The 19,865-nt window shown below is 50.9% G+C and overlaps 2 protein-coding genes across 2 annotated transcripts in view; one reads left to right on the top strand and one right to left on the bottom strand.

Annotated features, from left to right (window-relative positions):
* The window catches only part of LOC140720570 (NACHT, LRR and PYD domains-containing protein 3-like), a 395,705-nt gene that overhangs the window by 107,090 nt on the left and 268,750 nt on the right, over positions 1-19,865 (bottom strand). The gene's annotated exons all lie outside the window — the stretch shown is intronic.
* On the top strand, positions 5,773-16,670 carry LOC140720561 (ribonuclease inhibitor-like). Its single transcript, XM_073035398.1, has 4 exons — positions 5,773-6,146; positions 15,604-15,690; positions 15,846-16,016; positions 16,499-16,670. Exons 1-4 carry the CDS (start codon positions 5,773-5,775, stop codon positions 16,668-16,670), a joined length of 804 nt encoding a protein of 267 aa, XP_072891499.1.

Below are 19,865 nucleotides of genomic sequence, written 5' to 3'. Positions count from 1 at the left end.
ACACACACATGACAGGGTCCTGAAACACTGTGAGAGCCCACACACCCCTGACAACGTCCTGTCACACTGCAAGACCCTACACATCCCAGACAGGGTCCTCACTCACTGTGAGAAACCACACACCTCTGTCAGGGTACTGACGCACATTGAGATCCCACATACCCCTGTCAGGGTCCTGACACACTGTGAAACCCCACACACGATTGGTATGGTCCTGACACAGTGTAAGACCCCACACACCACTGACAGGGTCCTGACAGACTGTGAGATCCCAAACACCCCTGAAAGGTTCTGTACATACCATGAAACCCCACACGCCCCGACAGGGCTCTGACACACCGTGAAACCACACACACACTTGACAGGGTCCTAACACACTGAGAGACACCACACCCTCCGAAGATGATCCTGACAAACATTGAGACACCACTCACACCTGACAGGGTCCTGAAACACTGTGAGGCACCACACATCCCTGACAGCGTCCTGACAAACTGTGAGACCCCACAATCCCTTAGCACGCTCCCGACATGCTGTGAGATCGCACACACCCCTGGCAGGTTCCAAACACACTGTGAGACGCCACACACCCTGAAAGTGTCCTAAACCAAAGTGAGACCCCAAACACCTCTGTAACGGTCCGGACACGCAGTGATATCGCACATACCACCGAAAGGGACCTGACCCACTGTCCGACCCCAGAAACCCCTGACAGGGTCCTGAGAAATTGTGAGACCACACAGACATATGGCAGGATCTTGACACACTGTGAGTCCCACACACTATTGGCGGGGGTCCTGACACACTGTAAGACCCCACACATCACTGAGAAGGTATGACATGCTGTGAGACCTCTCACACATCTGACAGAGTCCTGCCACACACCGAGACCCGATAAAACCTGGCAGGGTCGTGACTCACTGTGAGACGCCACACATCCCTGACAGGGTCTGACACACTGTGAGACCTCACACATCCCTGGCATGTTCATGACAAACGGCGAGACACTACATACCACTGGCAGTGTCCTGACACACTTTCAGACCCCACGCACCCCTGCAGGGTCCTGATAGACTGTGAGACCACATACGTTCCTGACAGCGTCCCGACAGACTGTGAACCCAACACAGCACTGACAGCGTCCTGACACACTGTGAGATCCCACATGCTGCTGACAGGATCCTGACACACTGCGAGACCCACACACACTTGACAGAGTCCTGACACACTGATAGACTCCACATACCTCTGGTAGAGTCCCAACACACTGTCAGACCCCACACTCCCCAGCATGGTCCTGACACACAGTGAAACCCCACACACATCCCCTGACAGGGCCCGGAAATCGGTAAGACCCACACACCCCTGGCAGGGTCCTGATTGACTGTGAGACCCCATACGACACTGGCAGGGTTCTGCACATTGTCAGACCCTACACACCCATGCTGGGTCCTAACACACTGAGAGACCCAACACACCCCAGCAGGGCACTCATACACTGTGAGAAACCTCACACCTCTGTCAGGGTACTGAAACACATTGAGACTCAGCATAACCTTGACTAGTTCCTGACACACTGTGAGATGCCACAGCCCCCTGAAAGAGTCCTAACACAAAGTGAGACCCCAAACAGAATCTGTAAGGGTTCGGACACGCTGTGATATCGCACACACCACCGATAGGAACCTGACCCAATGTCCGACCTCAGAAACCCCTGACAGGGTCCTGACACACTGTGAGACCCCACACACCCCTGGTAGGGTTCTGACACACTGTGACACCCCAGATACCCCTGACGGTTTCCTGACACACTGCGAGACCCCACACACATCTGGCAGGGTCCTGATAGACTGTGAGACCCCACACAAACCAGGCAGGGTCCTGGCACACTGTCAGGCCCCACACACACCTGCAGGGCCCTCTCACACAGTGAGCCCCCACACTCAGCTGGTAGGGTCCTGACACACTGTGAAACCCCACACACCCTGAAAGAGTCCTGACACACTGCAAGATCCCACACACCTCTGACAGGGTCCTGACCCCCTTTTATACACTACACACCCTTGACAGGGTCGTCACACACTGTCAGACTGCACACACCCCCGGCAGGGTCCTGCACAGTGTGAGACCCCACACACATCTGGAAGGATCTTGACACACTGTGAGTCCCACACAGTATTGGCGGGGTCCTGACACACTGTAAGACCCCACACATCACTGAGAAGGTATGACACACTGTGAGACCTCACACACATCTGACAGGGTCCTGCCACACACCGAGACCCGATAAAACCTGGCAGGGTCGTGACTTACTGTGAGACACCACACACCCCTGTCAGGTTCCTGACACACTTTGAGATTCCACACACACATGACAGGGTCCTGAAACACTGTGAGAGCCCACACACCCCTGACAACGTCCTGTCACACTGCAAGACCCTACACATCCCAGACAGGGTCCTCACTCACTGTGAGAAACCACACACCTCTGTCAGGGTACTGACGCACATTGAGATCCCACATACCCCTGTCAGGGTCCTGACACACTGTGAAACCCCACACACGATTGGTATGGTCCTGACACAGTGTAAGACCCCACACACCACTGACAGGGTCCTGACAGACTGTGAGATCCCAAACACCCCTGAAAGGTTCTGTACATACCATGAAACCCCACACGCCCCGACAGGGCTCTGACACACCGTGAAACCACACACACACTTGACAGGGTCCTAACACACTGAGAGACACCACACCCTCCGAAGATGATCCTGACAAACATTGAGACACCACTCACACCTGACAGGGTCCTGAAACACTGTGAGGCACCACACATCCCTGACAGCGTCCTGACAAACTGTGAGACCCCACAATCCCTTAGCACGCTCCCGACATGCTGTGAGATCGCACACACCCCTGGCAGGTTCCAAACACACTGTGAGACGCCACACACCCTGAAAGTGTCCTAAACCAAAGTGAGACCCCAAACACCTCTGTAACGGTCCGGACACGCTGTGATATCGCACATACCACCGAAAGGGACCTGACCCACTGTCCGACCCCAGAAACCCCTGACAGGGTCCTGAGAAATTGTGAGACCACACACACACCTGGCAGTGTCTGGACATACTCTGAGACCCCTCAGACCCCTGGCAGGTTCCCGACAGACTAGGAGATGTCACACACACATGACAGCGTCCTAACACATTGGGAAACCCCACACACTCCAAAGAGGATACTGACAAACATTGAGATCCCACACAATCCTGGCAGTGTCCTGAAACACTGTGAGACCTCACACAAACCTGACAGGTTCCTGACACACTGTGAGATCCCACACCTCCACTGACAGAGTGTTGACATTTTGTGAGAGGCCAGACACCCCTGACAGGGTCCTGATACACTGTGCGATCCCACACACACCTGACGGTTTCCTGACACACTGTGTGATCCCACACACCCCTGGCAGGTTCCCAACACACTGTGAGACGCCACACCCCCTGGAAGAGTCCTAACACAAAGTGAGACCCCAAACACCTCTGTAACGGTCCGGACACGCTGTGATATTGCACACACCACCGAAAGGGACCTGACCCAGTGTCCGACCCCAGAAACCCGACAGGGTCCTGAGACATTGTGAGACCACACACACATTTGACAGGGTCTTGATAGACTGTGAGATCACTCACACATCTGGGAGGGTCCTGACAGACTGTGAGACCCCACACAAATGACAGGTTCCTGACACACTGTGAGACACCACACACCCCTGACAGGGTCTTGATAGACTGTGAGATCCCTCACACATCTGGGAGGGTCCTGACAGACTGTGAGACCCCACACACCCCTGACAGAATACAAAGCCACTTTGAGATCCCACGCACCCCAACCAGCCACCCACAGTGCACGTGCTGATGTACAAAGTTACTTCTTTGTATTTTGAATTAGTGACGGTGGGAGGAGACGGGGAGCTGTGATTCCCCGACCTGTTCCTTTGACAGAATGCCCACCACCCTCTTCCCTATCTGCATTCGCCACATCAATACTGGGGATTAAAAGTTTCTTGCACAGGAAAAAATTACAGCTGTGACAGATTATTCCTCAGGAGCAATGATATATATGACAGTAGTGGGAGATTGTCCGGTACAGGACAGTCGGGGGTCAGTAAACTACCACGGAAATACTGACCTTCACAGCACAGTTAATGTGGAAGTGTGATGATCTGGTGGTTATCTGGACCAGGCCTCTCTGTCCAGTCAGCAGTCTGTTAATTGAATTTACTTTACTGTACGAACATCCATTGATGAATCCATTAATGCAACAGCTCTGAGCTAACTCTTGTGTGCTTAAATGCTGAGTTCTGAGTAGAGACATCTAACAGTTTGTCCACTGTCTGTTCCCATGGAAGATGTTCAACAGAAACACAAGGAGACTCTGCGGGCACAAACTGAAAAACTGAGAGTGAACACGATCCTAATGAGGGAGAAGGTGAAGGTTTTCCAGCTGGTCGATCGATACGCTGAGCTCACGGTCATTTCTACTGTTCGAGATCGGAGACTGGTGGAACATGAGCTGCTGGCAAGAGGCAGAGACCACGAGGAGTGGAGAGAAAAACATCTCCGTGGACTCCTGGAAAAACTCCGGACTGATCAGCTGTTCCAGAGCAGCTTTTCGCGAAGTAAATCCAAATCTGGGTGTTCGGCAGCAGTGGCCGGAGTCCCGGGGATCGGGAAAACAACAAAGGTACAAAAGATTGTTTATGACTGGGCCACGGGGAAAATATACCAACAATTCCAGTATGTCTTCAGTTTCAAATTCCGGGATTTAAACACCATTAACTGCAGAATAAATCTGACGGAACTGATTCTGGATCAGTATCCTTACTTTGGGAATATCCTGAGAGAGGTCTGGAAGAATCCAAAGGGATTGCTGTTTATATTTGATGGTTTGGATGAATTCAATGACACAATTGATTTTGCTGACAGTCAGAGAGACACAGAACCTCAGTCCACATGCACAGATCCTGAATTCAAGAGCAAGGTGTCGGACATTGTGTACAGTTTAATCCAGGGCAAGCTGCTCCCAGGGTGTTCAGTGCTGGTGACCACCCGTCCCACTGCGTTACATTTATTGGAAAAGGCAGCGATCAGTACCTGGGCTGAAATCCTGGGATTTGTTGGTGAGGAACGGAAGGAATACTTCATCAGGCATTTTGAAGATCAGACGGTGGCAGCAGCTGTTTTCAAACATGTGAAGGAGAACGAGATCCTGTACACCATGAGCTACAACCCCTCCTACTGCTGGATCCTCGCTCTGACACTGGGCCCCTTCTTCACACAAAGAGTCAGAAACCCACAACGAGTTCCCAAGACCATCACTCAACTGTACTCCTACTATATTTACAACATGCTGAAAAATCACAGCCGTGAGATTGAGAATCCCCGTGATGTGTTACTCAGGGTTGGTCAGATGGCCTTCAGAGGAGTGTCCGAGAGGAAGATTGTGTTTACAGATGGAGATTTGATCAACTACAATCTGCAGCCTTCCCAGTTCCTGTCCGGGTTCCTGATGGAGCTTTTGGAGAGAGAGGATTCTGCCCGGAGTGTGGTGTACACATTCCCACACCTCACCATCCAAGAGTTTGTAGCTGCAGTCGCACAATTCCTGAATCCACATCCCGGGGATATCCTGAAATTCCTCACTGAAGTCCACAGCACAACAGATGGGCGATTTGAGGTATTTCTCCGTTTTGTTGCTGGTCTCTCCAACTCAATGACAGCTCGAGGCCTGCAGGAGTATCTGGGTCGATTTCCTCATCAAACCACCTGCCGGGTGATTGACTGGGTGAAGGAAGAGGTTAAACGCCAGAGTGGAAACACATGGAGTGAAGCTGGTAAAAGGAGACTCCTGAACACATTGCACTACCTGTTTGAGTCTCAGAATCGTGGGCTGGCTCAGGCCGCACTGGGATCAGTGGAAACACTTTCATTCAGTGAAATGACACTGACCCCGGTTGACTGCGCGGTCCTGTCTCATGTCATCGGACTCTGTGATACAATAAAACACCTCGACCTAAACTATTGCCAGATTCAGTTTGAAGGAATCCAGCGGCTGGGACCCGGGCTGCACAAGTGCCAGGAGTTGAGGTAACTTGATTTATCTCTCACTCTGAACTGTGAAACTGTCTCATTGTGTTGTTTCAATGTTAGGAATTTCAGTAAATTTGTAGTAAATCAGAATGTGAAGAATAGTGATAAATGCCCAGGGATCGGTCAGTAATTCCCCAAGGACGGAGGGTTCTGTGGTTCCTTGTGAAAGGATGTTGGAGACTTCATCAGATCAGTGAACAACGACCATTGGTTTAATGGTAGTAAATCACAGGAATGGCCGTGTTTCTCACTGCCTGTGACACGTCCATTGACAATGTTCCTTCTCACTGTTACTGACACCCAGACCGACACTGACTGCAGCAGGTGGGTCAGAGATTCACACCCCCTTCCCAGTAAGGGACAAGAGACCGTCAGCAGACTGTACCAGTGAGAAAGAAAGAAATACCATTGTGAGATTGTCCTCCCACTGCCCTTCCCCGTGTGTGACTTTGCTCACTTCCAGATACGCAAAGAGCGAGGGCGCATCTCCTCTGGGCCTCTGTTCAGACCCAACACACACGTAAAAAACATCTCTGCATCCTCTCGTTTTGAAAGATTATCGTTTACCCTTGGGATCCTCATGTGGGACCTCTCATCCCAATCCCCCTTCCATTCTTTTGAATCTCGTCCCTATTCCAATTCCTCCTGTGGGCTCTCTATTACCTTTTCCTTATTCTCCTGTGGGATTTATTTTCCCTTTTCCTTATTCTCCTGTGGGATTTCTTTTCCTCACCCCCTTCTTCCTGTGGGTCCTCTCATCCCAATCCCCCTTCCATTCTTTGGAATCTCACCCCCATCCCCCTTCCTCTTGTGGGATCTCTCCTCCCCATCCCTCTTCCTCCTGTGAGATCTCTCTTCCCCATCGACTTCTTCCTGTCGGATCTCTCTTTGGCCTTCCCCCTTTGTCCTGTGGACTTTCTCTTCCCCAAACCCCTTCCTCCTGTGAGATTTCTCTTCCCAATCCCACATTCTCCTGTGGGAACTCTCTTCCACATTCCTCCTACTCCTCGCCGATCTCTCAACCCCTTCCCCCTTCATCCTGTTCAAAATCTCTCTATATCCCCCTTCCTCCTGTGGGGTCTCGCTTCCTCATCCCCTTCCTCCTTTGGGATCTCTGTTCCCCATCCCCATCTCGCCTGTGGGAACCCTCCTCCCCATAGAATCATAAAATCATAGAACACTACGGCACAGAAAACAAGCCATTCGGTCCTTCTAGTCTGTACCAAAACCTTATTCCGCTAGTCCCATTGACCTGTACCCAGTCCATAACCCTCCAGACCTCTCCCATCCATGTATCTATCCAATTTGTTCTTAAAGCTTAAGAGTGAGTCCACATTTTCCACATCAGATGGCAGCTCGTTCCACACTCTCACCACTCTCTGAGTGAAGAAGTTCTTCCTAATGCTCCCCCTAAACCTTTCCCCTTTCACGCTGAAGCCATGTCTTCACATATTTATCTCTCCTAATCTATGTGGAAAGAGCCTATTCGCATTTACACTGTCTATACCCTCATAATTTTGTAAACCTCTATCAAATCTCCCCTCATTCTTCTGCGCTCCAAGGAATAAAGTCATAACCTGTTCAATCTTTCCTTGTAACTCAACTCCTGAAGACCTGGCAACATCCTAGTAAATCTTCTCTGCACTTTATCAAACTTACTGATATCCTTCCTATGGTTAGGTGACCAGAACTGCACACAATATTCCAAATTTGACCTCCCCAATGTCTTATACAACCTCACCATAATGTTTCAACTCCTATACTCAGTACTTTGATTAATGAATGCCAGGATGCCAAAAGCCTTGTTTACAACCCTGTCTACCTGTGACACCACTTTATGGGACTTATGTATCTGAACCCCCAGATCCCTTGGTTCCTCCGCACTCTTCAGTGCCCAACCGTTTATCGTGTATGTCGTACCTTGATTTGTCCTTCCAAAATGGAACACCTCACACTTGTCTGCACTAAATTCCATCTGCCATTTTCTGGCCCATTCTTCCAGTTGGTCCAGATCCCTCTGCAAGCTTTGAAAGCCTTCCTCGCTGTCCACAACGCCTCTATCTTAATGGCATCCACAAACCTGCTGATCCAATTTATCACATTATCATCTAGATCATTGATATAGACAACAAACAACAATGGTCCCAGCACAGATCCCTGAGACACACCACTAGTCACAGGCCTCCAGTTTGAGAAGCAATCATCCACCACCACTCTCTGTCTTCTTCCTCACAGCCAATTTCAAATCCAGTTTACAACCTCTCCATGGATACCTAGTGTCTGGACCTTTAGAACTAACCTCTTATGTGGGACCTTGTCAAAGGCCTTACAAAAGTCAATGTAGACAACATCCACAGCCTTTCCTTCATATACATTCTTGGTAACCTCCTCGAAAAACACTACAGGATTCATTAAACATGATCTACCATGAACAAAGCCATGCTGATTATCTTTAATCAGCCCTTGGCTGTCCGAAACCTTGTATATCCGATCTCTCAGAACCACTTCTGATAATTTACCTACTACTGATGTTAGGCTTACTGGCCTGTAATTACCTGGTGTACTTTTGGAGCCTTTTTCAAACAACGGAACAACGTGAACTACCCTCCAATCCTTCGGCACCGCACCCATTTTAAATATTTCTGCCAGGGCCCCTGCAATTTCTACACTAGTCTCTCTCAAGGTCCGAGAAAATATCATGTCAGGCCCGCAGACTTATCTACCTTTATTCACTGTAAGGCAGCAAGCAGCTCCTCCTCTTTAATCTCTATATGTTCCATGACACTACTGTTGGTTTCCCTGAATTCCATATTCGCTATGCCAGTTTCCTGAGTAAACACTGACCCAAAAAAAACTGTTTAAGATCTCCCCCATCTCGTGAGGCTCCACACATAGTCTCCACTCTGTGGAGGAACTCTGTCTCTGTCTACACTCTCTCCACATCTCCAATTTGATCTTCTAGGGGACCAATTTTGTCCTTTACTATCCTTTTCTCATAATATACTTGTAGAAATCCTTCGGGTTTACCTTCACATTATCTGCCAAAGCAACGTCATGTCTTCTTTTTGCCTTCCTGATTTCCTTCTTTCATATTCCCTTACATTTTCTATACTCTTCAAGTACCTCATTTGTCCCTTGTTGCCTATACCTGCTAAACACCTACTTAACCAGATCGCCAATATCCCCTGAAAACCAAGGTTCCCTATGCCTGTTAACTTTGCCTTTAATCCTGGCAGGAACATGCAAACTCTGCACTCTCAAAATTTCACCCTTCAAGGCGTTCCACTTACTGAACACATCCTTGCCAGAAAACAACTTATCCCAATCCACTTTTCCCAGATCCTCTCTCATTTCCACAAAATTGGCCCTTCTCCAATTCAGAACCTTAACTGGTGGACCAGTCCTATCCTTATCCATAATTATCTTGAAACTAATGACATTATGGTCACTGGACCCAAAATGTTCACCTACACATACTTCTGTCACCTGACCAGTCTGATTCCCGAATAGGAGATCAGGTACTGCACATTCTCTCGTTGATACCGCAATATATTGATTTACAAAACTTTCCTGAACACATTTGACAAACTCCACGCCATCTAACCCTTTCTCAGAGTGGGAGTCCCAGTCAATATGTGGAAAGTTAAAATCCCCTACGATTACAACTTTCTGTTTCTTACATTGGTCTGCTAACTCTCTACAGATTTGCTCCTCCAATCCTCTCTGCCTATTGGGCGGTCTATAATACAACCCTATTAGTGTGGTCACACTTTCCCCGTTCCTCAGCTCCACCCATATGGCCTCTATAGACGAACCCTCCGGGCTGTCCCGTCTATGCACAGCTGTGAGATTCTCCCTGACTGGTAATGCCACTCCTCCCCCTTTCATCCCTCCCCCCTATCACGTCTGAAACAAGAGAACCCCGGAACATGAAGTTGCCAGTCCTGCCCCTCCTGCAACCAAGTCTTATTAATAGCAATAATGTCGAAATCATCATGTGCCAATCCACGCCCTAAAATTATCTGCCTTACCAACAGTACACCTTGCATGGAAATAGATGCACCTGAGAACATTTCTATCACGAACAATCTGCCTATACAAGCAGTCCTCGCATGACCCTTATCCTCCTCCACATCACTAACACTCCGCACCTCCCCCTGCAACCTTGTTTAAAACCCCCGGAACAGAACTTGCTAACCTACCGGCAAGGAGGTTAGTTCCCCTCCAGTTCAAGTGCAAACTGTCCAATTCGAACGGGTCCCACCTTCCCTGGAAGAAAGCCCAATTGTCCAGAAACATGAACCCCTCCCTCATGCACCATCCCCTCAGCCACGTATTTAGCTGCATTATCGTCCTATTTCTAGCCTCACTAGCACTTGGCACGGGTAGCAATCCACCTGTGGGATCTCACTTCCCCATTTCCCTTCCTCTTGTGGGATCTCTCTACCCCAAACCCCTTCCTACCGAAGGATCTCTCTTCCCAATCCCCTACATCGGGTGGGATCACTCTTCCCCATCCCACTTCCACCCGTGGCATCTATTTTCCCCATCCCTCTTCCTCCTATGGGATCTCTCTTCCTGGTGTCTCCTCTTCCTATCGGATCTCTCCACCCCATGCTCCTTCCTACTGTGGCATTTATCTTCCCCACCCCCTTTATTTCCTGGTGGATTTCCCTTCCCTTTCCCCCTTCCTCCTGTGGGATCTCTCTTCCCCATCTCCCTTCCTCCTGTGTGATCTCTCTTCCCCATCCCCCTTCCTCCTGCGGGATCCCTCTTCACGATCTCATTTCCGCCTGTTGGATCTCTCTTCCCCTTCCCACTACCTCCTGTGGGATCTCTCTTCCCAATCCCCATTCCTCCTGTGGGATCTCTCTTCCCCATCCCTCTTCCTCCCGTGGGATCTCACTTCCCCATCCCCCTTCCTCCTGTGAGATCTCTCTTCCCCGTCCCCCTTCCTCCTGTGGGATCTCCCGTCCCCATTACATTCCTCCTGTGGGATCTCTCTTCCCAATTCCCACTTCCTCCTGTGGGATCTCTCTTCCCAATTCCCCTTCCTCCTGTGGAATCTCCCGTGCCCATCACATTCCTCCTGTGGGATCTCTCTTCTCCATTCCACTTCCTCCTGTGTGATCTCTCTTCCCCATCCCACTTCATCCTGTGGAATCTCCCTTCCCTATCACATTCCTCCTGTGGGATCTCCCTTCCCCATCACATTCCTCCTGTGGGATCTCTCTTCCTCATCAACTTCCTCCTGTGGGATCTCTCTTCCCAATCCCCCATCCTCCTGTGAGAAATCTCTTCCGAAGCCTCCTTCCTCCACTGGGGACTCTCTTCCTCATCCCCACTCCTCCGGTGGGATCGACTATTTTCCCCTTCCCCATTCACCTTCCTCCTGTGGGATCTATCTTCCCTTTCTCCCATCTTATGTGGAATCTAGCTTCCCCTTTCCTTTTGCTTCTGCGGGCTCTCTCTTACCCATCTCCCTTCCTCCTATGGGTCCTCTGTGCCCATCCCTTACTCTTCTTGTGGGATCTCCCTTCTACATCCCCAGTCTTGCTTTTGGTTCGCTCGTCCACCCGACCTCCTCCTGTGGGCTCTCTCTTCACCATCCCCCTTCCTGCATTTGGGCCTCTGTTCCCATTCCCCTCTTCCTGTGACATCTGTCTTTCGCATCTCCCTTCCTCCCGTGGCGTCGCTCTTCCCCGTCCCCCTACCTCCGGTGGGATATCTCATCCCCATCCACATTTCTCTTTGGGATCACTCGTCCATCCGAAATCCTCCTGTGGGATCTCCCTTCCACATCCCGCTTCCTCCCATGGGATCTCTCCTACTCATCCTCCATCCTCCTGTCTGATCTCTCTTCACTATGCTCGATCCTCCTGTGGGTTTCCCTTCCCCATCCACTTTCCTCTTGTGGGATTTCTCTTCCTCATCCCCCATCCTGTGGGATCTCTCTTCCCCGTCCCTCCTCTTCCTGTGGGATCTCTCTTCCACATGCCCTTACTCCGGTTGCATTTAACTTACCCACCCCCTTTCACCCAGTGGGATCACTCTTCCCCATCCGCCTTACTCCTTTGGGACCTCGTCCCCATCCAACATCCTCCTGTGGGGTCTCTGTTCCCATCTCCCCCACTTCCTATGGGATCTCTTTTACCCATCACCCTTCCTCCTGTGGGATCTCTCTTCCCCTTCCCCCTTGCTCCTGTGGGATCTCTCTTCCCCATCCCCCTTCCTCCTGCGGGATCCCTCTTCACGATCTCATTTCCGCCTGTTGGATCTCTCTTCCCCTTCCCACTTCCTCCTGTGGGATCTCACTTCCCCATCCCCCTTCCTCCCGTGGGATCTCACTTCCCAATCCCCCTTCCTCCTGTGAGATCTCTCTTCCCCGTCTCCCTTCCTCCTGTGGGATCTCCCCTCCCCATCACATTCCTCCTGTGGGATCTCTCTTCCCCTTCCCACTTCCTCCTGTGGGATCTCTCTTCCCAATCCCCCTTCCTCCTGTGGAATCTCCCGTCCCCATCACATTCCTCCTGTGGGATCTCTCTTCCCCATTCCACTTCCTCTTGTGTGATCTCTCTTCCCCATCCCACTTCATCCTGTGGAATCTCCCTTCCCTATCACATTCCTCCTGTGGGATCTCCCTTCCCCATCACATTCCTCCTGTTGGATCTCTCTTCCTCATCAACTTCCTCCTGTGGGATCTCTCTTCCCAATCCCCATCCTCCTGTGAGAAATCTCTTCCGAAGCCTCCTTCCTCCGCTGGGGACTCTCTTCCTCATCCCCACTCCTCCGGTGGGATCGACTATTTTCCCCTTCCCCATTCACCTTCCTCCTGTGGGATCTATCTTCCCTTTCTCCCATCTTATGTGGAATCTAGCTTCCCCTTTCCTTTTGCTTCTGCGGGCTCTCTCTTACCCATCTCCCTTCCTCCTGTGGGTCCTCTGTTCCCATCCCTTACTCTTCTTGTGGGATCTCCCTTCTACATCCCCAGTCTTGCTTTTGGTTCGCTCGTCCACCCGACCTCCTCCTGTGGGCTCTCTCTTCACCATCCCCCTTCCTGCATTTGGGCCTCTGTTCCCATTCCCTTCTTCCTGTGGCATCTGTCTTTCGCATCTCCCTTCCTCCCGTGGCGTCGCTCTTCCCCGTCCCCCTACCTCCGGTGGGATATCTCATCCCCATCCACATTTCTCTTTGGGATCACTCGTCCATCCGAAATCCTCCTGTGGGATCTCCCTTCCACATCCCGCTTTCTCCCATGGGATCTCTCCTACTCATCCCCCATCCTCCTGTCTGATCTCTCTTCACTATGCTCGATCCTCCTGTGGGTTTCCCTTCCCCATCCACTTTCCTCTTGTGGGATTTCTCTTCCTCATCCCCCATCCTGTGGGATTTCTCTTCCCCGTCCCCCTTCCTCCTGTTGAATCTCTCTTCCCCATCCCCCTTCCTCCTGTGGGATCTCTCATCCCCATCTCCCTTCCTCCTGTGGGATCTCTCTCCCCCATCACACTTCCTCCGGTGGGATTTCTTCTCCATCCCCGTTTCTCCAGTGCGGCCTCTATTCCCTTCCCAACCCCCCACTTCCTGTGGGGTCTCTTTTCACCATCCTCCTTCCTCCTGTTGGATCTCTCTTCCCCTTCCCCCTTCCTCCTTTGGGATCGCTCCCCCATCCGAAATCCTCCTGTGGGCTCTCCCATCCCCATCCCCCTTCCTGCTGTTGGCTCTCTCCTCCCCATCCCCCTTCCACCTGTGGGATTTTTCTTTCCCTCCCCCTTTCCTTCTGTGGGATCCCTCTTCCCCATCTTCCTTCCTCCTGTGGGATCGCTCTTCCCGAACCCATTCCTCCTGTGGGATTCCCTTCCCCACACAATTTCCTCTTGTGGGAATTCTCTTCCCCATCTCCCTTCCTCCTGTGGTATCTCTCTTCCCCATCCCCCGTCCTCCTGTATGATCTCTCTTCCCCATCCCCCTTCCTCCTGTGGGATCTCCCTTCCCTATCACATTCCTCCTGTGGGATTTCCCTTCCCCATCACATTCCTCCTGTGGGATCTCTCTTCCCCATCAACTTCCTGCTGTGGGAACTCTCTTCCCCATCCCCTTTCCTCCTGTGAGAAATCTCTTCCGAAGCCTTCTTCTTCAGCTGGGGTCTCTGTTCCCCATCCCCACTCCTCCGGTGGGATCGATTATTTTCCCCTTCCCCATTCAACTTCTTCCTGTGGGATCTATCTTCCCTTTCCCCCATCTTATGTGGGATCTAGCTTCCCCTTTCCTTTTCCTCCTATGGGCTCTCTCTTACCCATCTCCCTTCTCCTATGAGATCACTCTTCCCTATCCCCTTCCTCATGTGGGATTTAGCTTCGACACCCCCTTTCTTCCTATGGGATCTCTCTTCCCCATCCCCTTTCTTCCTGTGGGATCTCTTTTCCCCAACCCCCATCCTCCTGTGGGTCATCTGTTCCCATCCCTCACTCTTCTTGTGGGATATCCCTTCTACATCCCCAGTCCTGCTTTTCGTTCGCTCGTCCCATCGACCTCCTCCTGTGGGGTCTCTCTTCACCATCTCCCTTCCTGCATTTGGGCCTCTGTTCCCATTCCCCTCTTCCTGTGGCATCTGTCTTTCTCATCTCCCTTCCTCCCGTGGGGTCACTCTTCCCCGTCCCCCTACATGCGGTGGGATTTCTCATCCCCTTCCACATTCCTCTTTGGGATCACTCGTCCATCCGAAATCCTCCTGTGGGCTTTCTCCTACTGATCCCCCATCCTCCTGTCTGTTCTCTCTTCAACATTCTCAATCCTCCTGTGGGATGTCCCATCCCCATCCCCCTTCCTGCTGTGGGCTCTCTCCTCCCCATCAAAATCCTGCTGTTGGATTCCTCTTCCTCATCCCCCTTTTTTCCTGTGGGATCTTTCTTTCCCAAACCCCTTCCTCCCTTGGGATTTCTCTTCCCCATCCCTGTTCCTCCTCTGGGATATCTCTTCCCCACCCTCCTTTCTCCTTTGGGATCACTCGTCCATCCGACTTCCTCCTGTGGGATCTGTCTTCCCCATCCCCCTTCCTCCTGTGGTATCTCTCTTCCCCATCCCCTTTCCTCCTGTGGGATCTCTCTTCCCCATCCCCCTTCCTCCTGTGGGATCTCTCTTCCCCATCCCTTTAGCTCGGGTGGGTCTATTACACTGTATCCCACTGACATTTCTGCATTTCGGTCAGGAACACTTTTCTCTCCATCGGGGAATGGGACAGAATGTGTGGAGTTTACAGGGTCACACCGACAGACGAAATTACTGACATTCGGTGAATACCCTGGAGCTGGGCAGTGAGGGGCATTGACAGTGATGGGAACTCCGATCAGTGATTTACTGAAGAGTTTAATGTTTCCTGAAATAACCGAGTGAGAGAAATTCCCTCAGAGCCACGGTTTGAATCACTTTGTTCATCAATCTGTCTGTTTGTGTTTAGACTTGGGTGGAATGACCTGGGAGATTCAGGAGTGAAACTGGTGTCTGCGGCTCTGAGGAAACCAGAGCGTAAAATACAGAAACTGGGGTAAGTTCCAGACTGTGGGAGATTGTGTTTACAGTAACTGGGTGTCTGACACTGAACATCAATGTGATCAGTAATTGTGTTACTGATAAACACTGGGGATTTGTACCGTCTCCTGTCTCTCTGTGTCCTTCACCCTCACTCTCTCTCATCTCCAGGCTGAATTATGTCCATCTCACAGATTCTGGTGCTGAGGATCTTGTCTCCGCTCTCAGTACAAACCCATCACTGACAGAGCTGGTCCTGAGTGGTAATAAACTGGGAGATTCAGGAGTGAAACTGGTGTCTGCGGCTCTGAGGAACCCGGAGTGTAAAATACAGAAACTGTGGTAAGTACCAGACTGTGGGAGATTCTGTTTACAATCACTGGGTGTCTGCAACTGAACATTAATGTGATCAGTAATTGTGTTACTGATAAACACTGGGGGATTTGTACCGTCTCCTGTCTCACTGTGTCCTTCACCCTCACGCTCTCTCATCTCCAGGCTGAGGGGTGTCGGTCTCACAGATTCTGGTGCCGAGGATCTCGCTTCTGTTCTCAGTGCAAACTCATCACTGACGGAGCTGAACCTGGGTGATAATAAACTGGGAGATTCAGGATTCAAACTGGTGTCTGCGGCTCTGAGGAACCCGGAGTGTAAAATACAGACACTGTGGTAAGTACCAGACTGTGGGAGATTGTGTTTACAGTCACTGGGTGTCTGACACTGAACATTAATGTGATCAGTGATTGTGTTACTGATAAACACTGGGGATTTGTACCGTCTCCTGTCTCTCTGTGTCCTTCACCTTCACTCTCTCTCATCTCCAGGCTGTGGGATGTCGGTCTCACAGATTCTGGTGCCGAGGATCTCGCCTCTGCTCTCAGTACAAACCCATCACTGACGGTGCTGGACCTGAGGTTAAACTCTCTGACAGACCGATCTGTCCCCGCTCTCCGCCGCCTCATACTGACCCTCCCGAGTCTGGAGTGGATCATGTGAGTGTTTGTGTTAATGTTCAATGTGATAAAATATCAGTGGATCCGCGGGTTTTCTGGTGATATTTGTCTGTTAGTGTTGTTGAAATATTAACCCCGGTCCCCTGTTACTGACACTGTTGTGTAATCTGTTTATTTCATCTTTATTCTCCCATCTGTTTCAGGCTCGGGGGGAATCGGTTCAGTGAGACCGGGAGGAAGGAACTGAGACCTCTACAGGGAGTCAGACCCGGACTGAGAGTGGATCTGTGAACATCTGTATGTGTGAACTTCCCCGCCCGCGGGATGGGGACATTTTGGCCGATTCCCCACCCTGACCTTTAATGGCCGCGCGCCGGGGGTGATTCCCAACGGTTTTAACGGAACCGGCTCAGGTCTTGCGCTGTGTGTCGCTCAGAACGGTCCCGCAGTGACGTATTTCCGCCTGTTGTCCGGCGGGGCAGCTTCCGCCGGATGTGCGTGTTGGAGACTCCCACGTGACACCCCGGAGAATTACCCAGACAGGAAGAGCCCGGGGTCCGGCGCTCAGTCTTGGACACCGATGTCCCGGGGTGGGATTATCCCGGGAGAGAATCATTTTGCTCCCTTTGCTGAGGACGGCGCATTCGGCAGCCTGGCCGATATAATGATGTTAAATTGACAAATCCCTCGGCAGTGACCCTGGATCTGCAGCGATCCCGGACACGGCCCTGAAGTGTGATTTTATAATCATCGGTTCCCTGATGCAGAGTGACGGTGAGAAACGGGACTGATTATTCAAACTGTCACTCGTTGTCGCCGGTCAGTTAATTGTGTGTGACTGTGAGAGTGTCGATTTACATTTGTCATGATGATATCAATAAACCATTGTAACTTTCCATCTTGGTGTCGGACTTGAGTCTCATTAGAGGAGAAACAGTGACCTGAGGTTACTGCTGCTCCCTGCACCCGGTGAACTGAAATAATACATGGTAAATGTTAGGACATTGGGGAATGCAGTAGAACAGAGTGATCTAGGAATAATGGTGCATAGTTCCCTGAAGGTGGAATGTCATATGAATAGGGTGGTGAAGAAAGGTTTTGGTATGCTGGCCTTTATAAATCAGAGCATTGAGTATAGGAGTTGGGATGTAATGTTAAAATTGTACAAGGCATTGGTAAGGCCTAATTTGGAGTATTGTGTACAGTTCTGGTCACCGAATTATAGGAAAGATGTCAACAAAATAGAGAGAGCACAGAGAAGATTTACTAGAATGTTACCTGGGTTTCAGCATCTAAGTTACAGGGAAAAGTTGAACCAGTTAGGTCTTCATTCTTTGGAGCGTAGAAGGTTGGGGGGGTGGGACATAATAGAGGTATTTAAAATTATGAGGGGGGATGGATAGAGTTGACGTGGTTAGGATTTATTTATCGTGAGTAGGGGAGATTCAAACAAGAGGAGGTGAGCTGAGAGTTAGGAGCAAATTTTAGGGGTAACACGAGGGGAAACGTCTTTACTCAGAGAGTGGTAGCTGTGTGGAACGAGCTTCCAGTAGAAGTGGCAGGGGAAGGTTCGATTTTGTTATTTAAAAAAATATTGGATAGATATATGGACAGGAAAGGAATGGATGGTTATGGGATGAGTGCAGGTCAGTGAGACACGGTAGAGAGTGAGCGTTTAGCACGGACGAGAAGGGTCAAGATGGCCTGTCCCATCACACACACCCGGGGTTCAGTCACAGAGTGAATGTCCCTCCACACTGTTCCATCACAGACTCCCAGGGTGAGACGCAGACTGAATGTCCCTCCTCACTGTCCCATCACACACTCCCGGGGTCAGAAACAGAGTAAATCTCCCTTCACACTGTCCCATCACACACTCCTGGGGTGAGAAACAGAGTGAATCTCCCTCCACACCATCACATCACACACTCCCAGGGTGAGACGCAGAGTGAATCTCCCTCTGCATTGTACCATCACATACTCCCAGGGTGAGACACAGACTGAATGTCCCTCCACACAGTCACAACACACATTCCCAGGGTGAGACACAGAGTGAATCTCCCTATGCATTGTACCATCACACACTCCCGGGATCAGAGACAGTATGAAGCTACCTCCACACCGTCCCATTTCACACACCCGGGATCAGACTCAGAGAGAAGTTCCCTCCACTTCTCCCATCACACACTCCCGGGGTCAGACACAGACTGAATCTCCCTCCACACTGTCCCATCACACACTCCTGGGGTCAGATACAGAGTGAAGATCCCTCGAAACCATCCCATCAGATATTCACGGGGTCAGACACACAGTGAATCTCCCTCCACACCGCCCCGTCACACATTCCCGGAGTGAGACACAGAATGAATCTCCCTCTGCATCGTCCCATCATACACTCGCGGGATCAGACTCAGAGAGAAGTTCACTCCAAACCGTCCGATCACACACTCCAGGGTAGAGGCACAGAGTGAAGCTCCCTCCACACCATCTCATCACACAGTCCCGGGATCAGACACAGAGTGAAGCTCCCTCCACACCATCTCATCACACACTCCCGGGGTCAGACACAAAGTGAATCTCCATTAACTCCGTCCCATCACACACTTCCGGAGACAGACACATAGTTAATATCCCCCCTCATCGTCCCATCACACACTCCCGGGGTCAGAGACAGTATGAAGCTACCTCCACATCGTCCCAATACACACACCCAGGGTAAGACTCAGAGAGAAGTTCCCACCACTTCTCCCATCACACACGCCCGAGGTCAGAGACAGTATGAAGCTACCTCCATAACGTCCCAATACACACACCCGGGGTCAGACTCACAGAGAAGTTCACACCACTTCTCCCATTAGACACTCCCGAGGTCAGACAGAGATTTTATCTCCCTCCACACTGTCCCATCACACAATCTTGGGGTAGGACAGAGTGAAGCTCCTTCAAAACCATCCCATCAGACACTCCCGGGATCAGGCACAGAGAAAATTGCCCTCTACACCGTTGCAACACACACTCCCGAGGTAAGACACAAAGTGAAGCTCCCTCTGAATCGTCCTATCACACACACCCGGGATCAGACTGAGAGAGAAGTTCCCACTACTTATCCCATCACACACACCCGAGATCACATACGGAGTGAATCTTCCTCCACTCTATCACAACACACACTCCCGGGGTGTGACACAGAGTGGAGCTGCTCTGAATGCGCTGGGAGAAATCGAGGAAAAACTGCCGT

The sequence above is a fragment of the Hemitrygon akajei genome, unplaced genomic scaffold (genome assembly GCF_048418815.1).
Source record: "Hemitrygon akajei unplaced genomic scaffold, sHemAka1.3 Scf000045, whole genome shotgun sequence".
NCBI classification, from domain to species: Eukaryota; Metazoa; Chordata; class Chondrichthyes; order Myliobatiformes; family Dasyatidae; genus Hemitrygon; species Hemitrygon akajei.
Note: the sequence above shows the minus strand (reverse complement) of the source record. Positions and strands in the feature narration are given on the sequence as shown.